Below are 25680 nucleotides of genomic sequence, written 5' to 3'. Positions count from 1 at the left end.
AGTTGGCCCCTCCCTGGGGGGAGAGCCTGTGCATTCACCCAGGGGGATGGCCAGTGCGAGGAGGGTCCGGCAGGGAGCCGAGCAGGTGCCCCAGGGCCTTGGTAGACATCGGGGGACTGGCTGGCCCACTGAGCCTCTATCACCAAGGTTAGCAACTGGACACTTCCTTACGCACAGGCACCTGGACACGTCTGTGGGCTCACCTTTCCCTCCTGTGAAAATTGGGGCTAATAACACCAGTGTCCTAGAGCCATTATGAGGATTGGGGTTGGGGTGGGGTGGGGGAGAGATGTCCTGAAACAGACTCCTTTTCATTCCACAAACGGGGACTGAGCCCCAGGCCCCGCCCCAGAGGAGGGAAGAGGCATAAGGGACTACGGCCCTTGAAGAGAAATGGGGCTCCTGCCTGGGTGGGAGGTGGGAGACGTCCCGCACAGCTGGCATTTGCGTGGCTCTCTCATCTTCACGGCCACTGCCCTCTTCCCATTTTAAGGCTGGTGAACACTGAGGCCCAGAGAGTCTGAAAGACTTACCCAAAGTCACATGGTGTCAGTGGCAGAACTGGGACCTGAACCCACGCTCTTCTGCTTCCCTGGGGGGCCCCACCAGGGTTTTGGGGTACCCACTCTGGGGCTGGGAGACCCTCTGCTCCAGCCCCGTATTCATAGCAGAGAAGCTGGAACTTGTCCTGAGTCACACCGCCACACTGAGGTGTGTCACACTGCAAGTGGGGTTTTCAGTTCAAGGTGAGGTCCCCAGTGGGGTGCCCTCCTGGAGGGGTGGTAGGAATGGGGCCAGACGCAGTCATGGGGGGACGCCTGGAGTCTGGCCATGGGGATGGGAGCGTCTGGCGGGGTTAACCTGGAGCTCAGTGTCCCTTCTATTCTGACGCTCCAAGGACCTTCCCTGGGACCATGGGCCTTTCCCCCTCAGGGTTCTCAGGCCCCAGAATTCTCCCCTGAAGCCTCTTAGCTGCCATTTTAGCCTCTTTTCCCAAGTTCAGACTGGTTAACTTAAAAAAACCATTGAAACCTGTAAAGAATTTTTGTGAGTTTATTTGAGCCAAACTGTCGACATATGCCGGGGAAGCAGAACCTCAATGAATTGAGACAGTGCTCTGGAGAATGGCAGGGTTACATCCGTATTTATACATTCCAATCAAAGGAGGGACATAGGTGGGTTACATGAAATTCATTGGTGATAGATTAAGGAGGTGGGATTAAGCGAAGCGGGGGGGGGGGGAACCTCTGGGATTGGATAAAAAGTAAAATGATGGACACATACTTAGGTGGGTGCAGGAACAATTCACATGATGATGAAGGAATCTGTGGTATCTGTCCTGGCACCCAGCACATTAGGTTGTGCCCCAGGGGCTCCAGATACAGGGAAGTCACAAGTTACCCAGACATTTCAAGGATATGTTACCATAGATGCAAAAAGACAGATAGGCTCAGTTAAGGTAAAGGTTGACCTTGTCAGGGAAGATACTGGCCTAGGACGTCACTGCCCACCATAACTGCTTTTAGTTAAAGTTTAATTTCAGACCATCCTTTGTGGTGACTTTAGGTCTCCAAGTTTGCAAAACTGCCATCCAGGCCTCCCCTGAGCTTGTCAGGTCAGCATGTGGCCCCTTTCGTCCACAAGACCTAAGCAGAGACACTTAAGTCACTGTCCTCCTGGTATCAGGCCTTGGTTAGGTGGCTCTAGTCCCTTCTCTTTGCTGTGTGGCCCCACGCTCCTTGCTCAGCCTCTCTGAGCCTCCATCTCCTGCGGACGCCAGGTCTTTCATTTTGGGTTTTCTGTTCCCTGAGGGGGATGCATTTTCTGTGTGCCAGACTCTGAGCTGGGTTGGGGGGTCCAGATGACGCAGCTAGCCTTGCCCTCAGGCCACCCCCAGCCCGAGCTTCCAGCTGGCCTTTTGGGCCCATGAGTTGTCTGTGGGCAGAGACCTTATCAGTGCTCTGCGTTCTGCTCACAGAGCTGCACAGGGTTGGGCCCAGGCAGGTCGGGAGAAAGGCTAGGCTTCGTTTCTGGCTCTGCCACAAAACGGCCGTGTGAACTGGAGCACGTTTCTTGACGTCCTTGTGGAGATGATCGGAGATGGAATCTCCTGCTTAAAGGTTATCATGGTGTTCCATGAACTAGGTTGAGGGAAACATTGCGGGGGTCATTGTGAGTCAGCACAGAGCAGTGTCCTGGAGTCAGTCAGCACGTCCCTCTCTCTCCCTCTCAATCTCTCTCTCTCTCTCTCTCTCTCTCTCTCTCTCTCTCTCTCTCTCTCTCTCCCTCTCTCTCTCTCTCTCTCTCTCTCTCTCTCTCTCTCTCTCTCTCTGAGACAAATTTTGCTTCCCTGCGTTTGACCCTGGGAAGTCACAGATGAAGACTCAGACCCAGCCCTGCAGGCCGGTGGGGAATGGACTCAGGTGGTGATGACCTGGCGTGGTGCTGGCTGTACCAAGGGATGCCTTCATTCTCTACAGAGCAGCCAGGGTGAAGCTCTGAACATCACTCCTTTCTCCTGCTTAAAACCTCCCACTGGCTTCATACTTAAAAGCCCAGCGCCTGTCCATGGCTTTCAGGGCTGCCACTGCTGCCCCCGGCACTCTGCCGGGTCACTGCTCTGTCCCCAAAGCCTGGACCAGGCCTGGCCCACAGCTGGCTCTCCGCAAATATGTGCTGAATTAATGAATGAACTCTTCAGGAATTGGGGAGGAGGAGGAGGAAGAGGAAAGCAGGGAGGTGCGGAGGGGCCAAGGAGAGATGCTATTTGTTCTGGATCTGGACAGACAGGTGGGTGGTGGGCAGGTGAAGAAGAACAGCCTGGGCAGGGGGGTGTCAGGTGGCCCCAGGGCTAGCACTCAGGAAGCTCAGCTTGGGCCCCGGTCTAAAGCAGACATGGGGGTTACAGGGGGCCGTTTATGGAAGCAGCCATGCAGGCCGGGCACACAGTAGATGCTCAGTAAACACGTAAGTTCTCCTCCCCTCCCAGAGGCTCTCCAATTATGTTGACTTTTTCTGAGGGAAAGCTTGGGTTTGAACGAAGCCTGTTTAACATGCACTAACCTCCCATAAAGAAAGACCCACAGTGGCAGCTGTGGCTGAAAAATAGTTGTTTCCAGTGTGAATCGGACGGGGTTGGAACGGTGATGAGTTGACCTTGGGACTCACTGAGCCCACCTCTCACTGGGACATGTGGAAACGGAGGCTCCGAGTGGTCAGCCACTGGACCAAGGCCAAGCGGGTCCTACAACCCAGCCTCCTGACTCACAGCCCAGCGCTCTTTCCCTGGGCCATTCCCATGGGCTAATTTCATTGCGAATCAGTTTTTATCAGCTGTTAGGTTTCTAACTGCTGCTTGATAGTAAGTTATATTTTTATTAGGATGTCTACCTCCTGGAGAATTTGGGAACCACCAAAAAGAATATTCTTATGAGGATTAGAATAAAATCCAAACATTTACTTGCAGGCCAGTGAGAGCCCCTCTTCCCCGGAGCGTGCCCACTTCTGTGACTGACCTCTCTCTCCTCAGGTCCTGACACAGTGGCCTCCTTGCCGTTCCTTCCTGCCTTGGGGCCTCTGCACGTGTCATTTCCTCTGCCCAGATTTCTGTCCTTGTTCTTTCCTTGTCTGGCTGCTTCTCACCCTTCGGGTCTCAGCTCAGAGATTTCCTGCCCAGAGCGGCTTCCCTGGCTACTGCACCTACGGTCGGCCACTCAGCCGTTCTCCACCGCGGTGCGTATCTCCCTCACAGCCCTCACCACCACTCAACGTGGTCGAGTTAACGTACTTGCTTGGCTCTTTGTTTTCTGTGTCCTCCCAACCAGAGTGCAGACTCCATGTCGCTGCTCCATCCCAGCATTTGGCTCAGTCGGTGCCGTGTATTCAGCAGGTGCTCCATACATGCTTGTTGACTGCATCACGGCGGAAAGTGGTTGCTCGAAGTCCTTTTCTCTGACTTTGGGTTTTACATTTGGCTTCCATGTGCCCTATTGAGAGCCAGGCCCTACGGCAGCTGCTTCCGAGGACACAAACATGACCCCCCACTCCCCGCCCCCCCACCCCCACCCCCAGGGTCAGGGCTCTACCCACAAGCCAGGAGACGGTGCGACTGAACTCATATCACAGGGCCTGGCCCCGAGCGCTGTCACTGTGAGGAACCCTTAACTACAACCATGAGAATCGGCCCTTTCGGGTGTCCTGTGGGGCTGCCTCCTTTAGTACAGCGGAGACGTGAGTACCTAAACCTCAGTGAGTCCGCTCTACATGTGTGAGGTGCAGAGCCTCGGAGAGCCGGGCTTGGAACAGGCCTGGGGTCGAAGCTGCCCAGCTGTGTGACCTCGGCTCTCCTCTCCAAGCCTCTGCTTTTCATCTGTAAAATCAGGGCAGTGATGGCTGCTACAGAGGGGGGGCGATGACATTGCATAAATGCCCAGCCCAGGGCCTGGCACCAAATGGCTTTCAGCAAGTGCAAGTACCCTTTTCTTCCCTCTCCTGTGGTTGGCACAGAAGCCTCTGGTCAGGGTGGGGATGGGGCACAGGGCTGCTTGGAAGGGGTGCCCGAACCTCATCCCTGCTGACCTGGCCTGGGATGTCTCTCACCCACAGGGGGACTATGTCTGGATGGACCTGAGATCCGGGCAGGAGTTCGATGTGCCCATCGGGGCGGTGGTGAAGCTCTGCGACTCTGGGCAGATCCAGGTGGTGGACGATGAGGGCAATGTGAGTAGCCCCCCATCTCCCCCCATCCCCATGCCCTGGGGAGGACACGGGCTGACAGGTGACCTGAGCAGTGACCCCCCCTCAAGGGGGTAGAGGTGGTCCTGTGCCCTCACTGTCACCTCTCACTGCCCCTCCCCCCCTGGAGTTCTCCTCTTCTGCCCCAGGCTACCTGTTCTATGTCCACAAGCATAGTCCATGCTTCCTACTGTTAGAGATGTGTGTCTGCGCGGGTGTGTGCACATGTGCGGTGAGGCGGCGGGTGCCCCAGGCTGGGAGCTCTTCAGACACCAGTGTGCTTCGGGGTTGGACAGACTAGGCTCATGTTCCATCGCCCACTGACTAGCTGTGCAAGCTTTGCCAAGTCTTTTTTCCTCCTGAGCCTCACTGTTTTCTTCTGTAAAATGGGGATAACAGGAACTATGTCACAGGGTGTTGACCCACAAATGAGATCACACATGGAGAACACCCCAAGAAAGTGAGAGCTTGGAAACGCCCTTGGTCTCACTCTATTGCAGCAGTTCTCAACCTGTGGGTAGCGACCCCTTTGGGGGTCAAACGACCCTTTCACAGGGGTCGCCTAAGACCATCGGAAAACACATATATAATTACATATTGTTTTTGTGATTAATCACTATGCTTTAATTATGTTCCATTTGTAACAATGAAATTGGGGGTCACCACAACATGAGGAACTGTATTAAAGGGTCGCGGCATTAGGAAGGTTGAGAACCACTGCTCTATTGGGTTACGGCATCCTGTGAATTCATTGTCCACCCAGCTTCCCCTGGGAATCAGCCTGACGGGTTAACCCTTTATCTCCTGTGTCTCCTTTATCTCCTGTGTCTCCTCTATCTCCTGAAGGAGAGGGACACGGGAAGTGTGAGTTGGTAGTGAGAGTGGGGCTTTGAGGAGGGAAGGAAAGGTGTGAGGAAGGTGCACGGTCTGGATGAGGGCTCAGAGGGGAAGCCTCTGAACACGTGTGCATGTGTGTTGCATGTGTGTATGTGCATGGGGACGTGCAGATGCGGTGCAGAGAACAGGGTGGCTGCTTAGCAGGGACGTGAGGGACTCAGAGAGATTCAGTCCCACCATAATTTGGGTTGCACTCATCTCTAGCCCAATAGAGATGGGACTGAGTCCTTGTCTTAGCCTCCTAGTCTGACGGGGGAGGAGGAGGGGACAGCAACGTGGAGCCGAAGGCTCTGCTGGGGAGAGGGGAGGGCTCAGGACGTTGGAGGCCTTGTAGTGGACATGGAGGGAGAGGGGCATCACTGTTACCCCTGCAGCTCCTGGGACAGCCCCATCAGGGTCTGCACAGCCCTTTGACCCCGTTCCGTCTTTGGGTCCTCACAGCATCTGTGACAGGCCAAGTGGGCAGCCACTGCTACCCCAGGGACACTGCGCAGAGAGGGGCCAGGGAACTAGTCACACAGCTGCAGGTGACGGTGCTGGGGTGAGGACCCAGGCCCTCTGGCCTCTGTGCATCCCATTCTCCTCCCAACAGCTCAGTGGCCACTTGGGGCTCAGGTTCATTGACCACCTTCTGTGCCCTGGGTTTGGGAGCGCCTGCAGGGCCATTCCGGAGGCTCCAGTTCTCAGCCGCCCCAGGAAGCCACTGGCTGCAGCCACAGAAGGGGGGCTGGCGGCACAGACAGGCCCACGAACCTGCCTGCAGCCTTCAGGGTGGGGCCCCGGGATGCTGCCTGCAGGCTTGAGTTTCAGCTGGGTCATGTTGCATGTCAGATGGTGTCCCGTAACTGTGTCACCAGATCTCAGACGTCCCCTCCCAGCCGCCCCCACTGAGGCCCTGAGAGCGGGGGCTGCATGACTGGCTGACGTGGAGCAGGATGGGGAGGATGGGCTTTCCTCAGTGGAATCGGGTGCCTGGGCTCTGGCCTCCTCTTTCACCAGCCTTTCTCACGCTCATGCCCGCCTCACCCCTCCGGGCCCTCTCTTTTATTCCTGTCATCCCACAGACTTCTTCAACTTGAGGGTAGGGACCAGGTGACTCACATCCAGTTCTCCAGAGCTCAACAAAGGGTCTGCCCAGACAACGTTCTCCATAGAGGCCTGCTGAATGAATGAATAAGAGATGAATGGCAGGTCATGGTTGCAGTCCTCATTGGAATCCTAACACTCCGCCTTTGCCCAAGCCCTTCCCGTGGCCAGATGCGCCTCCTTCCCTCCCTCTCAGAGCAGGCGGCCCCCCTCTCTCCGAGCTCAGTGCCAGGCCAGCTCTTTTCCACGTGTGCCACAGTCCCTGCAATTGGCCATGGTCTCTCTCGCTCCCTCCCCCTCTCTCTTGGGGCCAGGCCTTGGTTTCCGCCCTGGTTACACTTTGGTCCGTGTTGTGGGTGGACATTGACCTGAGGGTGCTGCCTCAGCTGGAAAGGGGTGGGGAGAGACTCGGCTCTGCCGTCAGACCGGACAGGCCACTGTACCTCTGGAGCGTGACTCCTCGCTGTAAAGCAGCGGCCGGTCGCGCTGTCCCGAGGGAGTATAACACCCAGCGCTGGCTGAGGAATGCCCAGGCCCCTTTGTAGATCTCGCAGGAGTAAAACAAAGGCCGGCCTTCACTGTATCAGTGAATCCTCCAACATCCCCAAGAAGAAGGGACTGTTGCTCTAATTCCCATTTCGTAGGTGAGGTCGTGGAGGCCCAGGGGAGCAGTGATGTGCCCAGGGTTACAGGGTCATGCAGGGGCTGAGTCGCCTCTTCTCTGTGCTGACCGGTTCGGGGCGTAATTATGGGCCCAGAGTTGGGGTCGAGTGGGGAAGGCAGACAGCTTGCCCGGGAGTCCTCTCTCTCCGGCCCACAGTCAGTGAGAGGGGACCCGGCGGAGGGAATTTTCCACCTGGATCAGCTTTTATGAGGAACAACGGGGAGCCTGGGCGAGAGGAATGTTCCGCTTGGGACTGGAAAGCCCAGGCGCGTTCTTTGATCTCACTGCCCGGCCCGTTCATGCCGCGGGCGGGGAGAGCTCCTGAGGGCCTGACCTGGCCCTGGAGGTGCCTGGAAATGCCAGGGAAACCGGAGGTGTGGGCACTGGCTGGCCTGGGCCTGAGCCTCTGAGGGCCTTGTGCAGGCCACCGCCCTGCTCTGGTCCTAGTCCCCAGGTGAAGTGAGGGGATGGGATAGGAGACCTCTGGGGTCTCCCCGTGACCAGGCCTTCTGCTTGATTCAGACCTGATCCGCCGTGCTCGCCAGCTGGCCACCTGGCCCAAGAGCGAGTCCCTGCCACAGTCCCTGTAGGAGGCACCGCGGAAGGGACACCGCAGCCAGGGAGCCTGGCCCCCAGGAGCGCCCAGCCTGGGGCAAGTTGGCGGGGGGGAGGATCAGGGACAGAGCTGCACTCAGACAGTGGCAACCCAGGTGACCACTGCCTTGCAGTGGGAGACCCAGGCCACGTGGGGACCCAGAGGGGGCCCCTGACCCTGCTTGCGGTGGACGTGGGCGAGGGGCACAGGTGGAGCATGTGAGGGTGGGCAGACGTGTCGTGGAGGCTTTGGAAACTGGGGAGCATCTGAGCTGAGCCTCAAAGGCTGATGGAAAGAAGGGAGAGGGCACAGCACGAGCCAGTCACAGAGGGTTTTGGGGCCATGACCACCAGCCTCCCCTGGCCTGGAAGCACAGAGGTAGCTGGAGCACAGGCTGGCGGTCCTGGTGTCCGGCTCACGCTGGCCCTTGAACGCCAGGCTGAAGAGCATGTGTGGGGGGAGTCAGAGAAGCGCTGAAAGCCCCAGAGTGGTGGGATCAGACTGGTGCCTGAGGAAACGCCAGGGGGTGAGGGGTGGGAGGGGAGGGCTGGAGGGGAGGTGGAGGACAGCAGGGAGCAGGGACCCGGTGAGAGCTGGTGTTCCGGATCAGGATCAGCGTAGGGGCTTGAGGTTGGAGAGGATTGAATGGGTAGGAGTGGTGACCAGTTGGATTGGGGGTGAGATGGGATGGGGGTGGGCGGCGATGCCCAGATTCCTGCTAAGAAGTTTCCTGCTAGCATCTAGCCGCAGGGGCTGGTTCTCCCGGAGGGGACCTGGAGGAGAATCGTGACTTGTCCATCACACCTGCTCAGCAAGCCGGAGGCTTGAGCTGGAAGGTGGCAGAGGGACCCCAAAGTCAGGTTCCTGCCAGGTCCTGAGGCTCCCAGGTTCTGGCATTTGGGAGGAGGGAGGGGGCCCCAGAGGTCTGTGGGGGCTTGACTCAGGCTGTGGCTACACCCCAGAGCACAGGTCAGACTCACTTCCCTGGAGGGCTGGCATTGGGAGGAGGAGGTGCTGGAGACTAGGGGGAAGGTGAGGGGTGAGGGGGAGGGAGCAGGGGAGAGGCTTTCAGCGCTGGGAGGAAACCTGGACTTGGCTGGTTTGTTGAGAGTCAATGCTGTTGGCCAGATGCGCCACCGTCTGCCACCCGGTGGCAGCAGGGAATATTGCAGGGAAGAGGAGGGGAGCCGGAGGGCAACCTGTCCTGTTTCTGCTTCTGCTCAGTAGTGAAAGCGCCCCGGCTCCACGGGCATCAAACCCATGAAATACACCCGCCCTCCCCCCCACTCCCCCCTCCCCGCCAAATGGGTCCACTTCTCCCCTTCACCAGCCTCAGCCTGTGAGTATGCCGTTCCCTGGACCTGGAATTTCCTCTCGTGGGGACTCCCACATCTTTTTTTTAAAAAATATATTTTATTGACTTTCCACAGAGAGGAAGGGAGAGGGACAGAGAGTAGAAACATAGATGAGAGAGAAACATCAATCAGCTGCCTCCTGCACACCCCTCACTGGGGTTGTGCTTGCAACCAAGGTACATGCCCTTGACCGGAATCGAACCCAGGACCTCTCAGTCCCCAGGCCAACGCTTTATCCACTGAGCCAAACTGGCCAGGCCAAGGGACTCCCACATCTTACAGGGTCTCTTTCTTATCATTCAGGTCTGAGCTTAACTACCCCCTCCTCGGAGAGGTGGCCCCTGACCACATTCTCTAACGTCGATCCCCAGTGGCTCTCCATGCTCTGTGCCTGTTGCTTTATCCCTGGAACTCTCTGAAGTTACTTTTTGTGCATGTGTTTACCGGAGTCTAGATTGGAAGCCAAGGCTAACTCCAAGTATTACACTTCCCATCCCATCCCACAACGTGACTGGGGACCCTCATCCCCTTTATGACAACCTATGGGGCCACAGTCCCTGGCCTGCCTGCCTCTGAGGTCTGTCGAGAGAATCTCTAAGAGGAGGAGGAGAGGCCCCTGGGGGTTGGGGCGGGCAGTACCGTCCTCATAGACTCAAACCTGTTAGTACAGATGGCGTTTGGCTGAGGAAGAGAATAAAGAGAACAAAACCCTTAGCAGGGTCGCACGGACTGGGGGTTCCCTTCCGTCCAGGGCCTCTCCCCCATCCTCCCGCAGCCTGGGATCAGGAGCGCACCCTGACATAAGCCCCTGTGCCTCCCGCAGGAACACTGGATCACCCCGCAGAAGGCCACGCACATCAAGCCCATGCACCCCACGTCGGTCCACGGTGTGGAGGACATGATCCGCCTGGGGGACCTCAATGAGGCTGGCATCCTGCGCAACCTGCTCATCCGCTACCGGGACCACCTCATCTATGTGAGTGCTGCCCGCCCGGCTGCCCCGGGCCCCAGTGCCACCCAGGAGCCCAGGCTCCCGAGACTGCCAGGCCTGCTGCTGGCCCCGGGCCAGGGACCCTTCTGCCCGTGTCCCTGGGGCTGGCTCATCCTCTCTTTGGGGCCGTGGCCTGTGTGGTCTGTGGCTGGGGAAGGAGGCTGTTTGTACCACAGGTTCATGTGCCTCTGTAGGTCTTGGAACCACAGGGAAGCCAGGGCAGAGCTGGTGAGAGGCTCAGTGCTTTGCCCAGAGACAGGGAGCTGCTGCCCAGCCCACCCGGGTCTGCTGTGGGGCCAGGCCTGCTATTGGGTCCACAAGGTCAAGAGAGGAGGGGCTGGGGATGGAGGAGGGAACGTGCTCCTTGACTCCCCTCCCCCAAACCTCCATATTACACCCCACACTCCACCTGGAAACTCAAGACAAATGAAGACAGTCTCACCCAGACAGGACTGAGCTGATCCCAAGAGGAGGAGGGGACCATGGGCGTTGAGGGCGGGCAGTGCCCATCAGAACAAGAAGGCCCTATGGAGATCATTTAATTAGAGGTTCTCACACTTTTTGACCCAGGAACCCTTTGTGCTCTTAAAAATAATTGAGGAGACGTAGCCGGTTTGGCTCAGTGGATAGAGCGTTGGCCTGCGGACCAAAGGGTCCCAGGTTCGATTCCAGTCAATGGCTCATACCTTGGTTGCAGGCCCTGGCCCTGGTCAGGCCTCGTGCAGGAAGCAGCCAATCAATGTGTTTCTCTCACATCAATGTTTCCCTCTGTCTTCTCTTTCTTACACTCTCCCTAAAAATCAATGGAAAAATATCCTCGGGTGAGGATTAACCAAAAAAAAAAAAAAAAAAAAAATTATTGAGGACCCGAAAGTGTGTTTATGTGAGTAATGTCTACTGATATTTACCACATTAGAAATTAAAACCAGGAAACTTCAAACATTTTATTAATTCATTTAAAAATAACTATAAAAATCCATGACAAGGTAACATATTTTTATGAAAAAGAACTATATTTGCAAAAAAAAAAAGAAGATAATGAGATGAGTGACATTGTTGTACAATATTTTCAAATATCCTTAATGTCTGGCTTTAACAGAAGACAACTGGATTCTCATATCTGCTCTGCATCCAGGCTGATGTTTTAGTTAAAATATATGAAGAAAATCTGGCCTCACTGATATGCAGGCAAAAAAGAAAGACCTGGTAGACTTTCTGAAAGTGTCTGGGGACCCTCAGAGGTCTTTGGGCCACACTTACAACTGCGGATCTACTCCAATAGTCCCATTTTACAGACAGGAAGACTGACACCCCACGAGGTTTAGCCAGGCCCACAGCAGTGTGCAGGGAGAGAGTGGAGGGAGCCCCCGAGGCCAGTCCCCAGGCCCTGGGCAGGCTGGTATGGAGGGCATGCTCAGGGGGCTGTGGGGTGACAAGTGCCTGGGAGAAGTGCAGAGAAGGTTCCGAGGGATTTGCAGGAGGGGGGTGTCACTCCCAGCTCGGGGAGAGTGGTGGGGCTCCTGGAGGTGGGTGAGGCTGGCTGGTAGAGATGGCATTCAGGGAAGGGCACTGCATGCCTAGAGGCAGAGACAGGACCACGCCTGGTGAGTGAGCGGCACGGGGTCATCCATGAAGGGGAGCCAGGGGTTGCCCCTGAGGAATCACAGCAAGGAGCTCTCTGGGCGAGGGGCCCATCCCCTTAGAAGCCCGGGCACTGTGGCCCCGGAGCTGCTGGGAGGCCCTCTGCCACCCTCCCCACGGTGGGTGCCTCTGGGGCTTCAGGCTCCCAAGGAGAGGCTGTGTCTGGGCCCTTGGCATCACCCCTGGCGCAGGCACCGCAAGCGGCTTTCACAGGGAGCCCTTTGCACTGACAGGGGGTGGGGCTAGAATTTGAGTCAAGGCCAGAGATTCCCCTGAGGGCCCACTGGTGTCTGCACCCCAGTGTGGTCAGTCCCCCCCTTGCTCCTCTCCCTGGGTGGCAGGTGGACACCGTGGGGTCCAGGGCTCTCCGTGGCCACTCCCTCAGGCTGAGTGGAGGCTGGTACTGGGTCTGGATGCAGCAGGGAGGCACCCACCCTCCTGAGGTCACTGCCAGAGCCATTTCCTGACCCACCCTCCTGCCAGGAGGCCGGGCCCCTCCCAGCTAGGAGCTGAGGGAGGTGGGAGGTGTCTCCACCGTGGACCCTGCAGACCGTGTCTGAGAATCACTCTGAGGCTTGGAGGTGGTTATTTTACACAGTTCAGTGATTTTGCAGACAAACTGGTTGCTCACGTGGGAGGCAGTTGGTTCGTAGACTGAATCAAGGAAAAGGGCGAAGGCGGGTTCAGAAGGGCTGCGGTGGGGGGGAACTTCAGAGTCCCAGATCAGTGAATCCTGCTTGTGATTGGCTGGCAGCTGGCGGAGAAAGCGGCTGGACATTGTGTCTTCAGAAGGCTGACTAGGGGTCAAAGAAAACCATTCCAGACGTTGTAGATTCTCCAGAAAATCCCGGGATCTGCACCATCGGCCTCATCGGAAGAGTCACTAGTAGCCGTTCTGACCCCTTTTCTGGGTGAGGGAGAGGGGGCAGGGAGGGGACAGGGGACGGAGCTGCCTTCATTCCGAGGCTCCGGTCAGGAAACCGAGCCATGGCCCCTGGAAGGACCCAGCCTTCTCGTCCATGGCCTCAGATTCTGGGTGCCTGGGAAGTCGTGCTCAAGAGCTTTAGGGTTCAAGGGAGTTTCTGGACTTGGTGGCTCCACGGTTCTGTGACTGGGTGGGTGATGTGGAGGAGAGCAGGGTCTGAAGGAGCAGCTGGGCCGGGCCGTTGTCCCACTCAGAAACCGTACCCGTCCCTCACCATGGCAACCCTGGTCACTTCATGGCTTGGGTTACCCTGGGCACAGCCCCGCACACCCCGGATTTCCTCAGATTACCGCACCGCTCACAGCCATGAGCGGGGGGACACCCTGTCCCTGACTGTCTGCCCTGGGCTTGCCTGCTCCAGCTGGCCCGCCCCCAGGAGCCCGCGGGACAGACAGTGCCCAGGCCACAAATCGGCCCAGGCACCCCGATAGGAGGGGGCCCTCCGAGGACACCTGGCAATCTCTCATTGGGGACCCAGAGGCCAGGGGCTGTCCCTGGGTTCTGCAGGGAACAGGTGGCAGGGCTGATAGGGACCAGGACTTCCTGATGTTGAACAGAGGTCTGGGAGGCCGGCACCCAGTCTTGGCAAGCGGCCTTTGGGGGACCTCTGGCACTCCGGTCACAGCCTTCCCTCCGGTGCAATGAGGAGACTCTTGGGTGGCACCTCTGTGACTCTGGGGAGGTATGTGTGCCCCAGCATGTGTTTGGGTATTCATGGTCTGCTAAGGTAGAGGCTGCAGGCTGGCAGACCCGAGGGCTTCCTGGAGGAGGTGGAGCTTGAGGTAAAATGGATTCCTGCCACATCTTGGGGGTGGTATCTCTGGCCTCGCGGAGGCCCCCTGATCTTCCCCTGGGGACCTGGAGGCCCCTAGGGACCTTGTGTGCTGTGTTGGGGCTTGGGAATCGTCCTTATCTGTCCTCCAGCCCAGCCCAGGGCCCCACAGGGCAGGTTTTATTACTGAGACTTGAGCAAGAGGCCTGCGCTGGGCAAGTGGGCAGTCACTGTCTGCTGACTGTGGACTCTCGGAGAGAGAGGCCAGAGGGCTCGGGAAGCAGTGCTGAGAGTCTCAGGGGATGGATAGGCACTGAGGCCCAGAGAGGGGCAGGCGGGCCTGGTCTCAAGCCGGCAGTGGCAAGCCTCTTGCTTCTTCTACCCCACCGCCAGCTCCACAGTCCCGCAGGTGCATCCTGAGATTTGGGGAGGTCCAGGTGGGAGAGCTAGCGCTGGGGCTCTGGGCCCAGGTCCCTTGCTCATCCCAGTCCCTGCTTATCTGCTGTGTGATCTCGAAGCCCCTCTCCTTCCTGGAGGCGCAGTTCTCCCTTCTGAGAAGGGAGCGTGAACACACTTCTCAGCGGCCTTCTGAGGCGGTGAGGGGAGATGCTGTGGAGCTGTGAAGCCCTGCGCCAACGGGTCCTTCCCGTCAGGTGGAGTGTCCTTGCCCTTCTGCGGGGGAGGGTCCTCTCCCCGAAGGAAGCGGCCTTGTTTTTATTATTTATTTTGAAATGGGTGTCCGTGCTACAGATTAGAACGTTTTCCTTCTGCCACACAGAGAACCACTGCCATTAATTTCCAATCGATCTTCCAGTGTGCACAGGGGATTGGTTCCAGGACCACCAGTCAATACCCAAATCCATGGATGCTCAAATCCCTTATATGAAAGGGTGTGGTATTTGCATATAACCCATGCACCCCCTCCTGTATACTTTAGATCAGCGGTCGCCAACCGTTCGGATCTCATGGACCACCAGTGGTCTGTGGACCACTGGTTGGCAGCCGCTGCTTTAAATAATTTCTAATGGTACCTAATACAATGTAAATGCTATATAAATAGTTGTTATTGTTTAGGGAATAATGACAAGGAAAAAAGTCTATACATGTTCAGTTCAGACCCAACCATCATTGGCCTAACTACATAGTATGTCAGCAACAACGTAACTTTTTCTGGATATTTTTGACTCATGGTTGGTTGAATCCATAGATGGGGAATCTGTGGCTATAGAGGGCTGACTGTATATGTGTATCCTGTATAATAAAACCCTATACGCAAATCAACTGAACACTATAATGACCAGCGGAACGACGGGTGGAACGACCGGTCACTATGACACGCACTGGCCACCAGGGGGCAGACGCTCAATGCAGGAGCTGCCCCCTGGTGGTCAGTGCGCTCCCACAGGTGGAGCACTGCTCAGCCAGAAGCCCAGCGAGCATAGGGGCAGTGGTGGGAGCCTCTCCCGCCTCCACTGCAGGCGGGCAGTAAGGAGCAAGGGGTCCCGCACTGCAAGAGCCCTGGACTGCAGACTGTGAGAGGGATTGGACCTAAGCCAGCGTGCGGACACCCCCTGAGGGGTCCCAGACTGCGAGAGGGCGCAGGCCAGGCTGAGGGATCCCCCCACAGTGCATGAATTTTGTGCACTGGGCCTCTAATATATATATGACATAAAATGTGTTACACAATTAAAAATTTTTGTCTATGATGGTAACATTGCCCCCATACTGTTCCATGCTTTTCCACTGGCCACATGTCTGGGCCATCCTTCCCGTCAGCGTAGGTAGGGCTGCCTCAGTGTTGCTGACAGGCCTGTCCCCTGAGCTCCCTTCCCTGCTTTTTCCTGGGCAGCAGGGACTTTCGTCACCCATTAATGGAGTCACTCTTTCCGTTAGTCAGTAAGCATTTGCTGAGGGCCCTGCGTGCTGTGCAGGGTGTAGGGGAGAGCGGACCAGAGCTATAGCGGAGTCAGGTGGACCAAGTGGAGTCCCGGTGTGAGCTGTGCTGGGGACACAGGAGGGCGCGGCTTCCTGCAGGCCCTCTCAGCTTGGCCTGGAAGGATGAGCAGGAGTTCGCTAGGTGAAGGGGCAGGGGATAGAGTGTGGGGCTTTTAACTGAGGTGTTTAATATGAAGGGTGCCTCTGGCTGTGGGATGGGGCTGGTGAGGGCCAGGCTGTGAGGGCCGGGCTCGGGGTCTTGTGGGCAGGGACAGGATATGGACTTTGTCCTGAGGCTGTGGGAATGGATGGGGATGACATGCTCAGGTTGCTTAAAAGCTGACCCTGCTCGCAATGGAGGGTAGATGGGAGTGGACAGGGTGGAACCTGGGAGCCCAGCAGGGAGGTGCTTGGCCAGCAGGGGGGTGGCCATGCTGATGGAGAGAGGTGGGCTGCATGCAGGAGCGAGAGGTGTGGAGGGAGCTCCCAGGCCCTGCTCTGCCTGGGGAAGGGTGGTGGTGGCATGTGGGCTGAGCTGGGAGACTGAGGAGGAGCCCCTTGGAAGGGAGAGGAGGTCTGGTCTGGACAGGCTGGTGGACGTCAGTGGGGACACCCAAGAGGCAGGGGACTGAGGGCCAGGAGGGCCCAGTGGAGAGGCCATGGAGCCCTGGTAGGAGGAGGGGGCAGGGCGCAGCCCCAGAAAGGTGCTCCTGGGGTCTCAGCAAGCCCAGGGCCTCTGGCACTGCCCCTGCCCCACCCGGTCACAGACCCGGCTCTCAGACCACCTCTGTCTGGCTCCCTGTTGACTGAAATTAGATCTGAAATACCGTCTCTGCCTGCAGCCTCTGCAGCAGCCGCCCCTCTCCCTGCAGCTGCAGGGCGATCTTTCTCCCAAATGCCATGCCCTTTCATGCTCGATTCTCACTGAGAGACCTGCCCCCCTCCTCCTACCTCGAGGAATTCGAGGAATTCACGGGGGTCCTCGAGCTCCCAGAGCCCCAGGCTTTCCCTCCACGGCCCCCAGGGATGGGCTGTCAGCGGTCCGTGTGCCTCAGAGACAGTGCTGCATGGAGCCAGCCTCATGCCACGTGGTGATCAGGGGCCAGGCGGGTGAGCAGATGCTTTCAGGGGGTATAAGGAGGAAGGAAGGGGCACCTAGGGCAGCCGCTCTACACCAGGCACCTGCAAAGGTCATGCCCTTTGGTCTTTACAACAGCCTGGGAGGTAGATGTTAACCACCCCCCTTTACAGATGAGCAAACGCAGGCTGGAGGCTGGAAGTGATGATCTGCCAGAGATGCTCCTTATGGCCACTCACCCGCCGGGGCCCAGAGTCCAGCTGGTTCCCACCGCTGGGCAGGGCTGAGCTGTGGGGGCGGATGGCTGACGGGGTCCCGGGCTGCGGGTCGGGTCGGCAGGTTCTGCTCTGAGCAGTCAGCCCAGCCCTGGGCTGGTGGGGTTGTTGGTGGAGAAGGACCTTCTCTCCCACCTTCCAACTTCAGACCAGCTGTGCGGGCGGGTGAGTGTGGCACAGAGCCGGCCCAGCTCTCCATGGTGCTTGGCCTGGCCGCTCCTCTCCAGCCTCCTTCCCTGTCTGCGTCCTGCCCCGTCTCTTCCTGCTGGGGCTCCCGCCCACGGTCAGCTGGTCAGTGTGGTGAGGCTCAGCCGCTCTGGCTCGTGCTGCTTGAAGGAAGAGTCTGGAGGGAGAGAGTCCTCCGGGCCCCAGAGAAGGGTGGTCCAGGGCGGGCAGAGCCGGGACTGGAGCCCGGGTGTCAGGCTCCCAGCCCAGGGCTTCCAGTGGCCACACCTGGCCCAGCGTGGGCGTTTTCCCTGCCCGCAGCAATGCCTTTCCTGCATGGCCACTCGGGCTGAGGCTGCTGGGGGGGCACGAAGCCCTAGGCGGGCGGGAATGGCAGACTGTCACCTCCCTGTGAGGTCACATCTTTCTTCAGCCTGTCCAGGCCCAGATGTCAACACATTTATCGCCAATTACAGGCTGGGCCTGGTACTTTCGGGGTGGGGTGGGGAGGGGCAGGAGGAGGGAGGAGTAGCCCTGGGTGCTGCACTGTGTCCTGGTGGCTTGTTGTCCCCTGAGTGGCAGGGCCAAGCCCACAGCAGGACATTTTGCACAGGTGGGCGTTCTGTGCACTAAGAGGGTAGCCCACAGACAGAGGCTCTCGGAGGGGCCCCTGGCCCTGAGCCTGCACTGCCAGGATGTCTGGAGGTGCCCCGTCCCCAAGCTCAGGGGCAGTGCTGCAGGGACGGAGGCCCACCCAACCCAGCCACACCCGCTCGCCCCTTCAGCTCCTGTGGCCTGGTTCCCCTCCCTCTGTTCTAGAAAGGTCCGGTTTAGAATTCCACTCTAAAAGTTCGGGCTGCGGGGCTGGGGGCAAAGGTGGGAGCCAGCATTTGAGGAGTACCGACAGTGTGCTAGGAATATTCTTTCATTTTCATAAACAGTTGATTTATGCCCATTTTACAGATGAAGATAAAGAAATCAAGGCTCAGAAACCCTTTCTCCCTCTCTCCTCACTTCCTTCCTCCCTTCATCAAATGTCCCTGACACCTCCTCTGATTCAGGCCCAGTGCTCCTCTGAAGACCCGCTCCCAGGCCATAGGGAGGCGGGATTCTGGCACCAGAGCCACCAGGCTCCAAAGCCAGTGCTGTCCCTTCCGGAGGGAGGGAGCAGACAGAACCTGAGAGCTTCTGGGGTCAGAGCCTCCCACGGGGGCAGTGGTGAGCTCCCTGGTCCTTGCTCTCCACAGACGTACACGGGCTCCATCCTGGTGGCTGTGAACCCCTACCAGCTGCTCTCCATCTACTCGCCAGAGCACATCCGCCAGTACACCAACAAGAAGATCGGGGAGATGCCCCCGCACATCTTTGCCATTGCCGACAACTGCTACTTCAACATGAAACGAAACAGCCGTGACCAGTGCTGCATCATCAGGTGGGCGGCCCAGCACTAGGGTGGAGGTCCAGGCTTAACCCCGAGAGCACTAGCTATGTGCTCCTGCGAATGTCTCGTAGTATAGAGAATCACCTCCCCTTTCCCAGGTCTCATATCTCTATTAATGCGACCCAAGCTCATGTTAGCTTTTGAGACCAACCTTACTAGAATTGACTGCTGGCTCCTATTAAGTTATGGTCAGTGGAAAGCTCAGGATCCTGTTCTCTCTTGGGCAGAGGGTAAAAGGACAACGCACGATCCAGCATCTAATATGTGCCATTCTATATGGCAAGTAGGGAGGGAGGGGTGTGCGTGTCGGAATGAAGGGGAAGGAAAGTAACCTTTGGTTGTGGCAGAGCAATGAACTCCTCTAGCCTTCCCAGCCCTGGATGGTCTCTATTGTCAGCCCATTACACAGACGGGGGAGGACTCGTAGGGGAAGCAGCTTGGGCTGAAGCGCTAAGAGGAGGGGGACAACGCAGACTGTGACAGGCCCTGCCTGTGTCTGGGTGTCTGCAGTGGGGAGTCTGGGGCAGGGAAGACAGAGAGCACGAAGCTGATCCTACAGTTCCTGGCGGCCATCAGTGGGCAGCACTCGTGGATCGAGCAGCAGGTGCTGGAGGCCACCCCCATCCTGGAAGGTAGGGCCAGGGGCCGCAGGGGAGGGCTGGGCGACGGGGCGGGGGCTGACCGTGCCCGTGACCCTCTGCCCACCCTGAAGCCTTCGGGAATGCCAAGACCATTCGCAACGACAACTCAAGCCGCTTCGGGAAGTACATTGACATCCACTTCAACAAGCGGGGTGCCATCGAGGGCGCCAAGATCGAGCAGTACCTGCTGGAGAAGTCGCGCGTCTGTCGCCAGGTGGGCCCAGGCCCGGGGGCAGAGCTGTCCCTCACAGAGCCCCCAGCCGCAGTGCTGCGTGGGATTCAGTCGTCCCTCGGCGGCTGCCTGCGTGCATGCCCGAAACCCACCATGGAGCCACCAGGGGAGCTTTTTCAGAGAAGCCACTTGTTCAAACAGCGAACCCTGTGGCCAGGCTTCCTGATTGGTTCCTGGCGGCCTCCCCCCAACACCTGTGCCCCGTTTTCAGGCGCCTGACGAGAGGAACTACCACGTGTTCTACTGCATGCTGGCGGGCATGGGCGAGGACCAGAAGAAGAAGCTGGGCCTGGGCCAGGCCACCGACTACAACTACTTGGCTATGGTGAGGCCCAGGCGGGGGGGGGGGGGGCATCCAGGGAGGGGACAGCCATCCCAGGGAGGCCGGGGTCAGCCCATCCAGCCCCTCCCCAGCCCTAGGCCGGGCGGGTGGGAATTTCCACATGGGCTTTCTCCCATCCTCTCGCCGGCCCCACCCCCAGCCCACCCTGGGCTTGTGTGTGCCCTAAGGCCGGTTCCCCACGTGGGTACACCCCCGCTTGCACACACATCTAGGCAGATTCTCCCCACAGACACACGTAAATGTGTGTAGACGTCCCAGACCCAGGGACACACACACACACACACACACACACACACACATGAGCCTGCCTGTACACATATACTGTATTAGTGTAGTGTAAAGACTTGAAGACTGGGGCCTCTGCCAGGCCCCCAGGAGTGCAGGGTGCAGGACACGGTGGCTTCATACCCGAGGGCTCACTGATTACGGGGCTCTGGTGCCAGCCTCTTGCTGCTGGCAGGCCACCAAGGAGAAGTGGACCCAGGGCCATTGCTACCACACAGCAAGCTGCCTTGTGGGGCTCCAGCTTCCTTAGTCCTGGGGAGACCTGATGGCTGGTTGCCTGGAGATGGGCTGAGCCGTGTGGACACAAGTGTGGGCAATGGCACCTGAGGGATGTGGGACAACGAAGGTGCATGTATGTGTTGTAGGTGTAATGTGCACACACACACACACACACACACACGGGTCTACAGGCACACACAATGGGATAGGCCCTGCCAATGCTCCTTCACCCCAGGCTGCACCCGGTGAGGGGTTCAAGGCCCTGAGGGTGGGTGTCCCTGGGTGGAGGGGAGCATGGCAGGGCCTGGTGCCGTGCCTGCAGGCAGGGTGATGGACCAGGCCTGGCGTCAGTGACCCAGGCCTCTTACTCGTGGGAAATGGGGCATCCGGGGTTTCCAGACGGAGGAGATCTGTTCCCGAGCAGCCCACGTGGGAGCTTGCTAGCCTGCCTGAGAGTCATGGTGCTCGGAGCCAGGCTGCTTGGCCGGGCAGTGAGGGCCCCCCCATGCCCTCCTTCACCCACTCTCCCCCTCCTGCCCACCAGGGCAACTGCATAACCTGTGAGGGCCGCGAGGACAGCCAGGAGTATGCCAACATCCGCTCCGCCATGAAGGTGCTCATGTTCACTGACACAGAGAACTGGGAGATCTCGAAGCTTCTGGCCTCCATCCTGCACCTCGGCAACCTGCAGTACGAGGGTGAGGGGCCTCATGCACCCCACTCCCCAACCCTGCACTGAGAGTTCACGTCTCACACTCAGCACGACGCCTAGCCGTCCAGGGGGTGCTGGTGGCTCAGTTTCTGTGCCTTGGGGGATTTGAACAGGTCCCCTAGCCTCAGGTGTGGTTTAACTCAGGTGCTGAAATTCCACCATACAGGTGTATGGATAAAGTGTAATGGGGGATGACTATTGGCCCTTTATTTTAAAAAATATTTTTTTATTGACTTCAGAGAGGAAGGGAGAGAGAGATAGAAACATCAGTGATGAGAGAGAATCATTGATCAGCTGCCTCCTGCACATCCCTCAGGCCCTGCACCCTGGCCTGCTTTGATCTCCAGCCCCTTGGCCCTCATGCTGGGGCATATTCTTTGGACATTCTCTCTGCTGTGCTGCTCCTACTGGGGATCGAGCTCGCAACCCGGACATGTGCCCTTGACCGGAATCGAACCCAGGACCCTTCAATCCACAGGCTGATGTTCTATCCACTGAGCCAAACCAGCTAGGGCACTTTGGCCCTTTAAAACCACTTCCAAATTTGGTTTCTTCTTTAAGGTCAGGTGTCTTAGAGAGGGAGTAGATTTTTTAATTAAGTCATACTAAGGTATGAGTGATTAAATATCCATCTTCAGAAAAGGGGAAAGGCTAGAAAAGAGAATATGTTCACTCATCTAACACTCCCTGGTCACCTACTCTGTGCCAGGCTGGGAGACGGTCCTCTAAGGCAGGCACCGAGTTCCACTTTGCTCTTGCCCTTGGTACCCAATACAGTCCCACGACCGAGTAAGAGCCTGAGCTTAAGTCGAAACTGACCCTCTTGGAAAGTTTGTTTGGTGAATGAATGGATAATCCCAGCTCTAAGAAGCTCACAGTCTAGTGAGTCTTGAAAGACCAAGAGAATGCATGAATGAATAGGAAAACAAATTGATGTTCCTCTCTCTCAAAATCAATTCTTTAAAAAAAAAGACTAAGAGATGAAGAAAGGGCACACCAGGCAGAAGGGAGAGTTCATGCAGAGGCCCTGGGGCCTGAGGAAGCACTGGGGGAAGGACAGAGAGTATCAGGCACTAAGCCAAGCAAGGTCACAGGGCCTGTCTCGGAGGAGCCACGGGTTGTTCTGGGAGCCTAGAGCGAAGGCTGGGGGGGGGTGGGGGGGTGGGCGGGGGCATGACTTCCAGTGTCTGATATCTGGGTGCCAGGCGTAGAGCCAGGTGTTGGCTACACACTGTTTCTAAGCTCCTGGTGCCCATAGTTCATGATGAGAACATTCATCAAACACACATTGACCAGAGAAGCTTTAAATCAGAGTGTGGTGTCCTCTGTGGACAGGGCGGGCATTCGTCCCCTTAGACTGCCCCCTTGGCCCTGCCCACCCTCCCCTGCCTGATGCCGTGCCCTTTTGCTGCTGACAGCCAGGACATTTGAAAACCTGGATGCCTGCGAGGTGCTCTTCTCCCCGTCCCTGGCCACAGCTGCATCCTTGCTCGAGGTCAGTGCCCCGTCTTCTGTCCCTCGGCTGTTTTTGTTTCTCTCAGAGGGACAGTTTGGACTTCAGGCCCAGGGGCTGAGCATGTGGGGGCCAAGGAGCTGGGACCTCTGCTTGGGAAAGTTCTAGAAATTCAACATGGAGAACCCACGGTGCACAGGACCTGTGCTGGGCACGGGTCCCTAGGAGGAGGAGAGCCCAGAGCCTGTCTTCGCCCAGCTGGTCCTGGGAGCAGCCGGGACTTAGGGGACCACGGTTGGGGGCCCCAAATGAATCAGTCTGTCAGTCTTTAGCAAACACTAGGCTGGGCCCTGGGTTGGAAAACGGCGATGAGTAAAGCCAGAGTAAGAGCCAGTCCTGGGAAGGGCAGGTGACTTACGGAGGGGTGGGGGGCGGGGTGGGGGGGGGGCGGCGCAACAGGCAGGGGCAGTCAGAGAGCAGTTCCCTCTGCAGGCAGCGTTGGGGTGGGTTGGTGTGGGGGAGGATTTGGCAGTAGGGCCTGGGAAGGGCATTCTTACGGTGGGGCTCTGCCCTGCGGGACCGTCTGAGTGGAGGGAGCAGTCTCAGTGAGGCCTGGTTGTGAAGAGGGAGGGGTTCTGGGTGTGGTGGGAGTTTTAGGGGGGTGACTGGCTGGCAGGTGGCCGGGTGACCTCCCGGTGTCACCCCACCAGGTGAACCCCCCAGACCTGATGAACTGCCTGACCAGCCGCACCCTCATCACCCGCGGCGAGACGGTGTCCACCCCGCTCAGCAGGGAGCAGGCGCTGGATGTCCGCGATGCCTTCGTCAAGGTGGGCTTGTGGAGTGGCCCCTGCTCTCCCCACCCCTCCGGAGGTTTTGACGGGCAGGAGCTGAGGGGTCCACAGAGCTGGTGGGCCTCTGGGCCATGACCCCCACCTGCCCTTGGACCCAGGCTCCAGCCGCTGGCTGCCTTGGGCTGAGTCCCACAAGGGCTGGGAGTTGTGCCCCCAGGGGCCCTGCACCTGGCCTGCTTTGATCTCCAGCCCCTTGGCCCTCATGTGGGGCATGTTCTTTGGACATTCTCTCTGCTGTGCTGCTCTCAGCCCAGGGGCACCCTCTCTGGTCTCTTCAAAGAAGACAATGAAGAAAGGCTGGGCTGGGTGGGCAGGGTGCCGAATCCTGCCTGTTTCCACAGTCACACGCTTGCTGTGCCTGCTCTAGGCCCTGTGCTGGGCTCTGGGACCCGCAAGGCATCCAGGGCTGATGGGGACAGAGATGGATGGAGAAATGGGAGTCCCAAGGAGGGCTCCCCACACGCTGAGGTCAGGGAAGGTTTCCTGGGGAGCTTTGAAAAACCAATAGGAATTGTCCAAGCAGAAAAGGGTGCTCCGGGCAGGGGGGACAGCTGGAGCAAAGGCGTGGGATTTCAGAGCTTGCTACCCCGCGGAAGGGGCTGGAGCGAGGCCTCCAGGGCCCAGGAGCGAGGCCTGTCCCCCTGGGGGCTGTGGCTGGGCCGGGGCTGATGCAGCCGCCCTGCCTCTCAGGGGATCTACGGGCGGCTCTTCGTGTGGATCGTAGACAAGATCAACGCCGCCATTTACAAGCCCCCCTCCCAGGACGTGAAGAACTCTCGCCGGTCCATCGGCCTCCTGGACATCTTTGGGTTCGAGAACTTCGCTGTGAACAGGTAGCGGTGGGGCTCTGCCCTGCGGGACTTTTCCTCCGCAACACGGACAGGAAGGTCACGTCTCTCCCTTTAGACTACATTTGTCGGCCCCACACACGCTGCCAGGCTGCTGGGAAATTTGACTCCAGTCATCCGTGGGCCCTCTCCCCTTCCTCCCCATTCCCTCCAGTCCCCAGTCAGCTGAGGCCAGGGAGGAGGGGTTGGTGGTGGGGAGGGGGGAGGCTCTTATATCGTCAAGGACACCCCAGGCCCTGCTGCCCATTGGCCTGTGCCCAGCTGCAAGGTGCCTGGAAGCAAGTGAGGCTGGGCCTGAGCCAAGGTTGAGATGGGGGTCTTGGCCACACTTGGAGGCCCACACTCTTGGGGGGCCATGTGGGCAGACGGATGGAACAGGCCCAGGTGGACCCCAGGTGGCAGGAAGCCGGCCTTGCCTCACTTCCTAGCTGCGTGACCCCTGGCAAGTCGCCTCAGTTGCTGTAATGTCTGGATGTCTTGAAGCCCTCCCCACACCCCGCCAAAACGCCCACGTTGAATTCACCGAGTGTCACCGGGAGGGCGCTGAGTTGGTGGCTCAGAGATGTCAGCCGTCAAGGCTCTGCTTCCAAGTCTCACCAGCCCCCTCCCCAGTCCGCTGACACTTTGGACCGCTCCTCCTGGGCCACCTCCCCAGCCTTGGCTCTGCCCCTCCCAGGCGCTCTGCCCGGGGCTGGAGCCCACCTGCCCGCCCTCCCCAGGGCCTGGTCATGCAGGGGAAGGGTCCTGAGCCCGGGCCCTGGCTTTAGCTCTCCCTCTGACTCACTGAGTGACTTTGGGGGGATGCTTTGCTCTCGCTGGGCCTTGGTGTCCCCTCCTGCTCATAGGGGGTTGGACGTGGCAGTCCCGGGCCCCCTCAGACGTGGAGGCAGAGCTGGGCCCCCGAGCGGTGGAGCAGGGCCTGAACGACACCCCCTTGTCCCTGTGTCCCCTGCGCATCCCCCCCCCCAAGCTTTGAGCAGCTCTGCATCAACTTCGCCAACGAGCACCTGCAGCAGTTCTTCGTGCGGCACGTGTTCAAGCTGGAGCAGGAGGAGTACGACCTGGAGAGCATCGACTGGCTGCACATCGAGTTCACCGACAACCAGGACGCCCTGGACATGATCGCCAACAAGCCCATGAACATCATCTCCCTCATCGACGAGGAGAGCAAGTTCCCCAAGGTGGGCCTGGGGGGGACTGAGGGGGTGTGGTGGTGGTGGTGGGGCGCATCCTCCACACCCAGCCTCTGCTTTCCTCACCTGCAAAATGGGGCTAATGACACCCATTCTCAGGGTGGCTCTGGGCCAACTCAAGTGCATTCATCTGGGTCCTGCACCCAACGCTGAAGATCTAAGCATGCAGCTGGCGCAGAATAGGTGCTCCCCACACGGACTAGGCCTTGGAGTGGGAGGGACTGTTCCCAGAGTTTTATTCCCAGGAGTAGATTTTCTAAACTGGACTGTATTATCATGGTGGGCA

General features: G+C 58.3%; 1 protein-coding gene across 1 annotated transcript in view; it reads left to right on the top strand.

Annotated features, from left to right (window-relative positions):
- Window positions 1-25680, top strand: part of MYO7A (myosin VIIA) — an 87608-nt gene that overhangs the window by 11070 nt on the left and 50858 nt on the right. The window contains exons 3-13 of the mRNA XM_059708395.1: window positions 4606-4719; window positions 10155-10307; window positions 18421-18605; window positions 19125-19246; window positions 19327-19469; window positions 19699-19812; window positions 20879-21032; window positions 22465-22541; window positions 23210-23329; window positions 24044-24186; window positions 25172-25382. Of these exons, the coding sequence (XP_059564378.1) occupies window positions 4606-4719; window positions 10155-10307; window positions 18421-18605; window positions 19125-19246; window positions 19327-19469; window positions 19699-19812; window positions 20879-21032; window positions 22465-22541; window positions 23210-23329; window positions 24044-24186; window positions 25172-25382 (1536 nt within the window). The remainder of the gene's footprint in view (window positions 1-4605; window positions 4720-10154; window positions 10308-18420; window positions 18606-19124; window positions 19247-19326; window positions 19470-19698; window positions 19813-20878; window positions 21033-22464; window positions 22542-23209; window positions 23330-24043; window positions 24187-25171; window positions 25383-25680) is intronic.

The sequence above is a fragment of the Myotis daubentonii genome, chromosome 9 (assembly GCF_963259705.1).
Source record: "Myotis daubentonii chromosome 9, mMyoDau2.1, whole genome shotgun sequence".
Taxonomy (NCBI): domain Eukaryota; kingdom Metazoa; phylum Chordata; class Mammalia; order Chiroptera; family Vespertilionidae; genus Myotis; species Myotis daubentonii.
The sequence above is the reverse complement of the archived record's forward strand: the minus strand, read 5'-3'. Positions and strand labels throughout refer to the sequence as shown.